Source organism: Arachis stenosperma, chromosome 4 (genome assembly GCF_014773155.1).
Source record: "Arachis stenosperma cultivar V10309 chromosome 4, arast.V10309.gnm1.PFL2, whole genome shotgun sequence".
In the NCBI taxonomy this organism is placed as follows: domain Eukaryota; kingdom Viridiplantae; phylum Streptophyta; class Magnoliopsida; order Fabales; family Fabaceae; genus Arachis; species Arachis stenosperma.
This window is the reverse complement of record NC_080380.1, coordinates 66,507,529-66,518,522: the sequence shown is the minus strand read 5'-3', so window position 1 is coordinate 66,518,522 and position 10,994 is coordinate 66,507,529. Positions and strand designations below refer to the sequence as shown.

General features: G+C 32.6%; 1 protein-coding gene across 1 annotated transcript; it reads right to left on the bottom strand.

Moving 5' to 3' along the window:
• Nucleotides 1-1,017: 1,017 nt before the first annotated feature.
• On the bottom strand, nt 1,018-2,659 carry LOC130973740 (F-box/kelch-repeat protein At3g24760). Its single transcript, XM_057898389.1, has one exon. It carries the CDS (start codon nt 2,528-2,530, stop codon nt 1,367-1,369), a length of 1,164 nt encoding a protein of 387 aa, XP_057754372.1. The 5' UTR covers nt 2,531-2,659; the 3' UTR covers nt 1,018-1,366.
• Nucleotides 2,660-10,994: the final 8,335 nt, after the last annotated feature.

Below are 10,994 nucleotides of genomic sequence, written 5' to 3'. Positions count from 1 at the left end.
TATACAAATTAGTTTTGAAACACTTAAAGAAAACACATCAAGCTATCAAGCAGAATAAAGGTGACAATTCTTTTAGCAACTTTAAATCTCAAAAGCATATTTTTGCACATTAATTCAAATGAAGAAAAGATTCATAGAAGCACTCATTTCTATAAAAATCATGCAGGTTCATTTTAATAAATCTTTCGAAAGAGAAAATGGGTTCTATCGTACACCGATGTATGTGTGCCATCCCATGGACACCATGAATAGTACAATTCTTTTGTTTTGTTTTCAAAACACATTCTAAAGTGCTTAAATTGACAAAGGAAGTAAAATTGCAATTCAATCTTTATTGGCACAATGGCAAACAGGTTGTGTGCCATCTCTTGGGAATCATATACCCTCTAACATTACATTGGCAACCAACTATTTGCATAAAACATTCTAAAGTGCTTATATTTAAAACTTAACTAAGATTTTAATTCAATTCTCTACTAATACGGCACCTCATAGGAGGCCCATGTACCTGCAACCAATATTCCTAAATACAATAGCCAACCAATAACTTATACTTGCAGAGTGAAATTTCAATAATAAATTTACAATCTAATCTCAACTTAATTCAATTAAAAAAATTTATGATTAATCAATTTTAAAATATAAATATAAACAGTAAAGCGGGAGATGAAACACAAAGACATACCTGCAAACACAATGAGGAGTCAAAGGAGATAAAGAAGAATGAGGAGAAGGAAGAGGATGGAGGAGACGAGGAAGATTAAATTTGAGGGAATAAATATAATTTTATGAAACTTGAATTCATCGAAATAGCAGCTGAGTAGAATAAAAAGGCTCTCTAGAAAGATGACGATTTTCTATTCTTAAAGCAAACATCGGCAGCAGTAGTGACGGTCGAAAAGTGTAATTTTTATAAAAAAAAAAAAAAAAAAAAACCTACAAGAGTGTCATTTTAGTCTTGTTATGTGGTTAAGCATTCCCCTTTAGTTACTGCAACTTTTCCAAGAATCTTGAGCAAGTTTGAATTCTCAAAGAAACCAAATTTCAGGCAAATAGTTGTGACTGTGTTTATTCATAATCACAAATAATTGTAAAACAGAAACAGCACTAAAAAAATGGTGATCGAGAAAACATAGATTATTTACAGAACAAATCCACGTCTTAGACTTATGTAAGAACTTGCAAAGAATACTTCTTAAGCAGACAACCAAAGAAAACATGAAAAATTTGAAAAGTTTTCGTTTCTTGTCTCCTTAACAAGTGTACTATGCCAATTCCTTACTATTAAAACAGAACACAACAACAAAAGGCTAAACATTCAACAAGAAATTGCCCCAAATTATGATAGTGCCAAACAGAGTATCACCTATTGAATTTGAAGATGTTCATCTTCATCACCAAGAATACTATGCAGAGAAAGAGTAGAACAAAAACTAATAACTTTATGAAACTTGTTCACCGGAGATGGCAATTGAGGCACCCTCCTCCAGCTACATCTCCCAGAATCAGCGTCAATCTCACAAACACAAGAAGGATAAACACTGTGATAATCCTCATTGAAAACATATACAAGATCATCCAACCCTACACACTTGAGGCTCGCGAACTCGTCGTCCTCGTCGCCATCAAACAAGGCATAGAGCAGTTCACGCGGCATTGCCCCAATCTCAGAGACCTCCATGGTTCCCTCGTCGACCTTCCAGAGGTTAAAGGAACACCCTCCTTGCGGGGAATTGCAAACGCCAGCAAGAAGGAGATGTTTGCTACATGGAATCAAGAAGCAGAAAGCGACGCCCAGGTGAGGCCTAAGCGTCTGAACATCACTCCAAATCCGTTGCTTGAGATCGAAGGAAGCAACAAAACAAGAATATATCCCAAAGACATAGAATCTCCCTTTGAACATGGCGGAGGACAATGAAGAAGAAGAGTTTCCAGATCTGAAATCTGCAGGTAGAGGAGGACTAAGCTCCCATGTCCCCTGAACCGGGTCGTAAATCTCAACGTCCAAACGGTCTTCAATGTCAACAAGGTTTCCGATGAACTTGACTCCGCCAACGACAATGAACTTGGGGTGTGGGCCATGGTCATTGAAAACGCCCAAGAGAGGGTTGATTCTTGAAAAGTAGAGTGGTGACGTGGCATGCCAGCGGGTGGGACGGAGGATGCGGGTGTAACAGAATTCGGGGACGGTTATGAAGAAGAAACCATTGGAGCCTATGAAGGAGTTGTTAGGTTGGTTTTGGTGGTTGTTGGTTGTTGTTGAGGTGGTTGGGAAGGTTGGGAGGAGGAACCAAGAATTGGAGGTTGGGTCAAAGGCGAAGGACTGGTTGTTCTTTGAGGAGATGTTATGGATTCCATGGAGGAAGAACCATGGCTTCTTGTTGTTGTTGTGGTTGTTGGAGAAGGAGACAGAGGAGATTATGGAGTGCCATTGCTTGCAGACTGTGGAAGAACGGATTAAGGTTGGGATTGGGAGGAAAGAGAGGATTAGTTCTATGAGGTCTGTGCTTAGATGGTTGAGCTCTGTCATGGATCAGGGAGGAGGAGGAAGAAGAAGAACTCAACAGAAAGAGAGGGGAAGTGGGGGTAGATGGATATGGTGGTTGTGAAAATTCACATGATGAAAACTAAATTCCATATAAAAAGTAAAGCACTAACCCCAGGAAATATTATCATTTTTTTATCAGAAATAATTTATACTTATCTATCTACACCAATATATAAAGTTATTATCGGAGTTTAGTGTTTAACTTTTGTAAACATCATTTCTCTTTAAATAATTCATTTTACGAATTAAATTTATGAACAAAATAATAATAATATATTTTTATCTTTTATTAAAAAAAGCCATTACCCCATAAAGTTAAATAAGTAGTGCTGCAATGCAATTTTGAGAGAATTAAATAATTATTATTGTTGTTATTCTTTATTGCAGCGTGTTATTTTTGGTTCTAACATACATTTATTAAAAAATTTGAGAATTTAATAAATTAATAATCACATTGTTACGAAACAATAAAAACAAAATTATCTAACTAAAAGGCTAATACAACTTTTATGCCAATTTCATATTTTTCATTGCCAAACACAATTCTTATGCCAACTTTATTAGTAGATGTCATGATAATATAAGTAGTTGGTACTTTGTCTTAGTTGATAATACAACTTTTATTTGTTGAGTATTAATTTTTAATTTTTAAAAGAAAATTCAAAAGATAATGTACTCTTTATCTTATTCCATTTTTACATTCAAAGTTTGTATTTTTTTTTTCTATAACTATAGATGGAGTATAACTGTTCAATGTCTCAATACCTTTCTTATATAAACCATCTTCAAACAATATATAAAGTCAATATTATAATTTATTGTTCAACTTTTGAAGAAATCATTTGTCTTCAAACAATTTATTTTATAAAATAAATTTAATGAATAAAATAGTAATAAGAATTTTTTTTAAATATTTTATCTTCATCCTATAATATATAATTCAAAATATTTTCGTAATGAATAAATTTAAAGATATATTATTGCATACTACTATATAAAACACCTAATAACAAACAAGATTATGAATTTCATAATAAATAATTAACAAATAAAATTTTTTTAAATTGACAATACATTCATAAGAATAATAATAGTAATTTTGTAATAAAATTAATTTTTTTATATTTTATATATTTAATTAAAAATAACATTTAAATATAAAATTTTTCTAATATTATAAAAACTTTATGACATAATAATTGATAATAAATAAAATATCTATATTTTTTATGCAGTTATATAAGTTATATTATTTATTTAAAAATAAAAAAGATTATATTTATCATTTTAAGTTATATGTAAAAAAATCATTTATTTATTTACCTATAAATATATTATATATTTATTAAAATCTATTAATATGTTTTTATTACATCATTCGAAATGTATTATTAAAGTATATGTTTATTAAAGTTGATTAATGCTTTTGTTTACATATTAATACGTATTAATTTAGTATGACTTTAAAGAATGCAATACATGGGAATGGTTGGTATAGAGCAAGAATAGTTGTTGAAAATAATGGAAGTGGCAACGAATGAAAAAAATAATGAAATATTAGATAACAGTTTATAATGGACTTTGGATACGTAGAGACCAAGTAATAGATATTATGGAATATATATATAAAAAGTTTAGCCATAAGAGTTGTATGAGCAAGTAGGTGTCATCAGTGGGGAATTTGAAACAAAATTTTGGGGGGTCAGATAGATGATAATTGTCAAGATACTTTTGATATGGATTTCATTTAAGATAAATTTGTTTAATCTTATCTCTCTGATTTGGGTGATATTGCCAAATTTATTTAAAGCCGTTTTCCAGGATTTCGTTCCAAAAAATTAAGGTCAAACTCATCAGATGTAACTTTTTGAACTTTTGAAGGTTGTATCTCACTTTCTTCGTGATTCATTAAAGTAGAAGAACTATCTACAGGTGTTGATATCGTAAAAGTTATATGTTCTCCTTCTTAAATATTAGTCTTCTTCTTAAAAAATGCATCAATTCTTTGATTTTTCATTATTATTTTATATAAAAATTTGAATATATCTTGTAAATATGTAAAGAAGTTAGAATGACAAATACTAAAATTTATGATATTTATTGAATTTTTTAATCAATTTATACAAATACGATAATATTAATACTTATTGAATATTCTATTATTTTTATCATATAAAAAATTAAATTAAATAAACAATAAAATATAAAATAATATTAAATTAAATAAATAAAAATATCTAATTTTTTCTATTTGAACTTAAAGATAGAAGGAGTGTTGCTTATTGAATTTATTGGGTACTTTAAGTCATAATAAAATATTTAAACCAATTGAATTATTTTTATCTTTTGAAAAGTACTACTAATTTTTTTATAAAAAGTTTGGGGGGCCATGACCCCCTTGTCTGAACTAAACTCCATCCCTGTGTGTCATGTTGATATTCGAATTGTTCTTGGTAATTTTTCTTGTTTGATTTTAAAAATTTTAAGTTTGGTGTCTTTTAGTTGTTTTTCTTTTAATTTTTGAAAATTAGTGTCATTTGATCCTAAATTTTTAGATTTGGTGTCTCTTAGTTGTTTTTATTTTTCTTAAAAATTCAAAAATCCAAAAAAACATCTCCTTTATCTTTTTTTAAATTTTCGAAATCTTTACCATCTTTTCTTATCTTAATTTAAAAATTTTAAGTTTGGTGTTTTTTGGTTAGTAAAGTTTAAATTTTGAATTTCAAATCTTTTTCAAATTTTTATCTTATCTTATCTTTCTTTAAAATTCAAAAAATCCTATCTTATCTTTTTTTAAATTCAAATTTTAAATTTCAATTTCAAAATTTAAAATTCAATTTTCAAATTTCAAAATCAAATCTTTTTCAAAATTCAAAATTCAAATCTTATCTTTCCAAATCTTTTTCAAATCTTTATCATAACTTTTTACTTTGAATCCTTGGTATCCTATCCTCTTTTAAAAACTTTAAATTTTAAATTCTTATCTTTTTAAATCTTTACTATCTTTTAAAATTGATTTTCAAAATCTTTAAAATTTAAATCTTATCTCTTTCTTAATCTTTTTAAAATCTTTATCTTATCTTTCTTTTTAAAACTTACTTATCTTATCTTCTTTTTAAATTTAAAACTTCTAATTTTTAATTCTCTTTTTTCTTTTAAAATTGAATTTCAAAATTAAATCTTTTATTTTCAATTCTTATTTATTAGTTAGTTACTTGTTTTACCTTACTCTCTTTCTTTTTTTTCAAAACCTCCAAACTACTTTCTCTTTTTTCTTTTTTTTTTTCTCAAAAATTTCATCATTATTCCCCTTTCTATTTTCGAAAATATCTCCTTGAAGAACTGAAGATTGATGGTTTAGAAGTTATAATAAATTCTCGTTGCAAGCATAGTTTCTAAACAAAGCAATCAACCTTTCTTACAAATGTTTGGTTGTCACAAGTAACAAACCCAATAAAATTTATAAACCGAAGTATTCAAATCTCGGGTCGTCTTCTCAAGGAATTGCAGGGAGGTGTGTTTTATTATTGGTTATGAAAAATAGTGTTTTGGGTTTTAAAAAGGGTTTTGAGCAAGAGAAATAAATTGCAGAAATTAATAAATTAATAATGAAAAAATCTCTTGGCAAGGTATGAAAACTGGAAGTCCTGTCCTAGTTATCCTTATCAATGGTGATGAGAATTATACTTTTGCTCCCACTAAGTTAACCTCTAACTATGAAGGTCAGTTAAGTGGACAAATTAATTTAACACCTAAAGTCCTAGTCAACTCCTTAAGGAAAGACTAGAGTTATAGGAATCTAAATTAATCAGCAAAAATAATAATTAACAATCACGATGAGTTTGACAACTCAGGAGTCACCAATTAATCAACCAAAGCCAATAGTAAATAATCTAAATTATAAATAAGGAAAAAAACAATTATGAGTCTGAAATACCTCAAATTATATTAATTAAGAAAATCATAACATGAATGGTCCATAAACAAATAAAAGAGAAAACAAATAAGAAGAACATTGAACCTGAGATGAAGAAATATTCCTAATCCTAAGAGAGAGGAGAGAACCTCTCTCTAAAAACTACATCTAAAAATATCTAAGAATGTATGGATTCCTCCATTTATAACTCTCTCAATGGATGGATTCCTCCATTTATAACTCTTTAATATGTGTTCTCTGGGCTTGGATCTGGGCCAAAAAGGCCCAGAAGTCGCTCGGGCAGACTTCTGCAAATTCTGCAGATCGCGCACATCACGCATCCGCGTGGGTCACGCGGTCGCGTCATTTGGAGTGTTGCTCTTCCATGCAGTCGCGTCAGTCATGTGTCCGCGTCAATTGTGTTTCACAAGTCACGCGCTCGCGTCTTTTCAGGCACTTGCGTCGATTCTCTTTTGCGCTAAGCACGCGTTCGCGTCATCCATGCGAACGCGTCGCTGCTAGTTTCTCCAAAACTCCAATTTTGTACTTTCCTTCCACTTTTGTATGTTTCTTTTCCATCCTTTAAGTCATTCCTGCCCAATAAAACCTGAAAGTACTCAACACACAAATCACGGCATCGAATGGTAATAAAGGATAATTAAATTTGATTATTTTAAGGCATAAGAAACATGTTTTCTCATATGTCATATCATAAGGAAGGAATTGCAAAACCATGCAAATTCATATGAATAAGTAGGTGAAGAGTTGATAAAATCATTCAATTTAAGTACAAGATTTATCAAAAAATAGTGGTTTATCAATGATGAGCGGATAATTTATACACTTTTTGGCATTGTTTTTAGTATGTTTTTAGTAGTTTGAGTTGAGTTTTTAATATATTTTTATTAGTTTTTAGTTAAAATTCACTTTTCTGGACTTTACTATGAGTTTGTGTGTTTTTCTGTGATTTCAGGTATTTTCTGGCTGAAATTGAGGGACCTGAGCAAAAATCTGATTCAGAGACTGAAAAGGACTGCAGATGCTGTTGGATTCTGACCTCCCTGCACTCGAAGTGGATTTTCTGGAGCTACAGAAGCCCAATTGGCGCGCTCTCAACGGCTTTGGAAAGTAGACATCCTGGGCTTTCCAGCAATATATGATAGTCCATACTTTGCCCAAGATTTGATGGCCCAAACCGGCGTTCAAAGTCACCTACAGAAATCCCAGCGTTAAACGCCGGAACTGGCACCTAAATGGGAGTTAAACGCCCAAACTGGCACCAAAATGGGAGTTAAACGCCAAGAAGAGTCTCTACACGAAAAATGCTTCATTGCTCAGCCCAAGCACACACCAAGTGGGCCCGGAAGTGGATTTTTATGTCATTTACTCACCTTTGTACACCTTAGGCTACTAGTTTTCTATATATAAAACCTTTTACTATTGTATTTTCATCTTTGGACATCTAGTTCTTAGATCAGATCTTGGTTCTTCTGGTTCCCTCTCTGGGGCCGAAACCAATGATCACTTTTGTTCTTATGTATTTTCAACGGTGGAGTATCTACACACCATAGATTAAGGTGTGGAGCTCTGCTGTACCTCGAGTATTAATGCAATTACTATTGTTCTTCTATTCAATTCCGCTTATTCTTTGTCCAAGATATCACTTGTTCTTCAACTTGATGAATGTGATGATCCGTGACACTCATCATCATTCTCACCCATGAACAAGGGTGACTGACAACCACTCTCTTCTACAAGCATCTGAGGCCCTAGTGAATATCTCTTGGATTTCTGGTTGCACGATGCATGGTTGATCGCCTGACAACCGAGTGCTCGCCTGACAAACGAGCCAACCATTCCGTGAGATCAGAGTCTTCGTGGTATAGGCAAGAACTGATGGCGGCATTCAAGAGAATCCGGAAGGTCTAACCTTGTCTGTGGTATTCTGAGTAGGATTCAATGATTGAATGACTGTGACGTGCTTCAAACTCCTGAGGGCGGGGCGTTAGTGACAGACGCAAAAGAATCACTGGATTCTATTCCGGCCTGATTGAAAACCGACAGATGGAATGCCGTGCCGTGACAGGGCATTAGGAATCGTTCCAATGAGAGGATGGGAGGTAGCCACTGACAACGGTGAAACCCTTGCATAAGCTTGCCATGGAAAGGAGTAAGAAGGATTGGATGAAGACAGTAGGAAAGCAGAGAGACGGAAGGGAAGGCATCTTCATACGCTTATCTGAAGTTCCTACCAATGATATACATAAGTATCTCTATCTTTACCTTTATGTTTATTTCGTTCATCATCATACCCATTTGAGTTTGCCTGACTGAGATTTACAAGGTGACCATAGCTTGCTTCATACCAACAATCTCCGTGGGATCGACCCTTACTCGCGTAAGGTATTACTTGGACGACCCAGTGCACTTGCAGGTTAGTTGTGCGAAGTTGTAGTGATCACAATTTCGTGCACCAAGTTTTTGGCGCCGTTGCCGGGGATTGTTTGTGTATGGACAACTAACGGTTCATCTTGTTGCTTAGATTAGGTATTTTTTTTCTTCAGAGTTCTTAAGAATGAATTCTAGTGTTTCAAGGTGATGTTCTTATCATCACCAAAGCTGATTGATCTTCATCAATTTAGCTCTTGAATGCAATGTTCTGCTGAAGCTTGGCTAACCATGTCTAATTTCTTTAGACTGAAGCTTTAGACTAACATTGCATGATTCCTGGAATTCTCTTTAAGAATTTTGATATCTTTTTTCCACTTAATTTTCGAAAAACACAAAAAAATCAAAAAAAAATCATAAAATCCAAAAATTTCTTGTCTGAGTCTAGTGTCTCATGTTAAGTTTGGTGTCAATTGCATGCATTCATTCATGTGTCTTAAGGATCTTCAAGTAATTCTTAATGATTTTCGTGCTCTGATCTTTGAATTCTATTGACTTGAGTGTTTTGTGTGTCTCATATGCATTCTCATGTTGTTAGTGTCAGTACTATACAAACTGCTAAGTTTGGTGTCTTGCATGCATTGTTCTTTGATTTTAGTTGCACTTTGATTATTCCTTATTATTAAAAATCCAAAAATATTTTTAATTTGTGTCTTTTCAAGTCAATAATACAGAGAATCGAAGATTCAGAACATACAGCAGAGGAATCACACAGAAAAAGCTGAGCATTCAAAAATGCCCAGTGAAGAAGACAGACTGGCGTTTAAACGCCAGCCAGGGTGCCTGGCTGGGCGTTTAACGCCCAAAAGGGTAGTAGTTTGGGCGTTAAACGCCAGAATGTGCACCATTCTGGGCGTTTAACGCCAGGATAGCTAAGGGGAAAGATTTTGTTTTCAAATCAATTTTTTTAAGTTTTCAAAATCTTTTCAAAATCAAATCTTTTTCAAATCAATTTTTCAATCAAATCTTTTTCAAAATTACTTTCTTTCCATTTTTAAAGATACTTGCTATCAATTAATGATTTGATTCAACATTTCAAGTATGTTGCCTTTTCTGTTGAGAAAGGTTTAATGTTTGAATCATATCTTTTCTTGATAGCCAAGTCATTAATTTTTAAAATCAAATCTTTTAAAATTGTTTTCAAATCATATCTTCTCAATCATATCTTTTTAAAACCATAATTTTTCAATCTCATCTTTTCAAAATAAGTTTTCAATCATATCTTTTTGATTTCTAATTTTAAATCTTTTTCAAAAATCACTTGATTCTTTTCTATTCTTAGTTTTTGAGAATCAATTAGTGTTTTCCAAAATGTTTTCAAAATCTTTTACTTAATTTTCGAAAATTACTTCCCTTCTTCTCACATCCTTCTATTTATGGACTAACACTATTCTTTAATGCAAAATTCGAACTCCATCTTCTTTGATAAGTTCGAATTTTCTACCTCTATCTTCCATTTTTCTTTTCCTCTGACACCTCAAGGAATCTCTATACTGTGACATAGAGGATTCCACATTTTCTTGTTTCCTTCTCTTTCTTATGAGCAGGAGCAGAGACAAAGGCATTCTTGTTGAAGCTGATCCTGAACCTGAGAGGACCCTGAAGAGAAAGCTAAGAGAAGCTAAGGCACAACTCTCTGTTGAGGACCTGACCGAATTCTTCAAAGAAAAAGAACCCATGGCAGCCGAAAATAACAACAATGCCAACAATGCAAGGAAGGTGCTGGGTGACTTTACTGCACCTACTCCCGACTTCTATGGGAGAAGCATCTCTATCCCTGCCATTGGAGCAAACAAATTTGAGCTTAAGCCTCAATTAGTTTCTCTAATGCAACAGAATTGCAAGTTCCATGGACTTCCATTGGAAGATCCTCATCAGTTCTTAGCTGAATTCTTGCAAATCTGTGACACTGTCAAGACTAATGGGGTTGACCCTGAGGTCTACAGACTTATGCTATTCCCTTTTGCTGTAAGAGACAGAGCTAGAATATGGTTGGACTCTCAACCTAAAGAAAGCCTGGACTCTTGGGAAAAGCTAGTCAATGCCTTCTTGGCAAAGTACTTTCCACCTCAAAAATTGAGT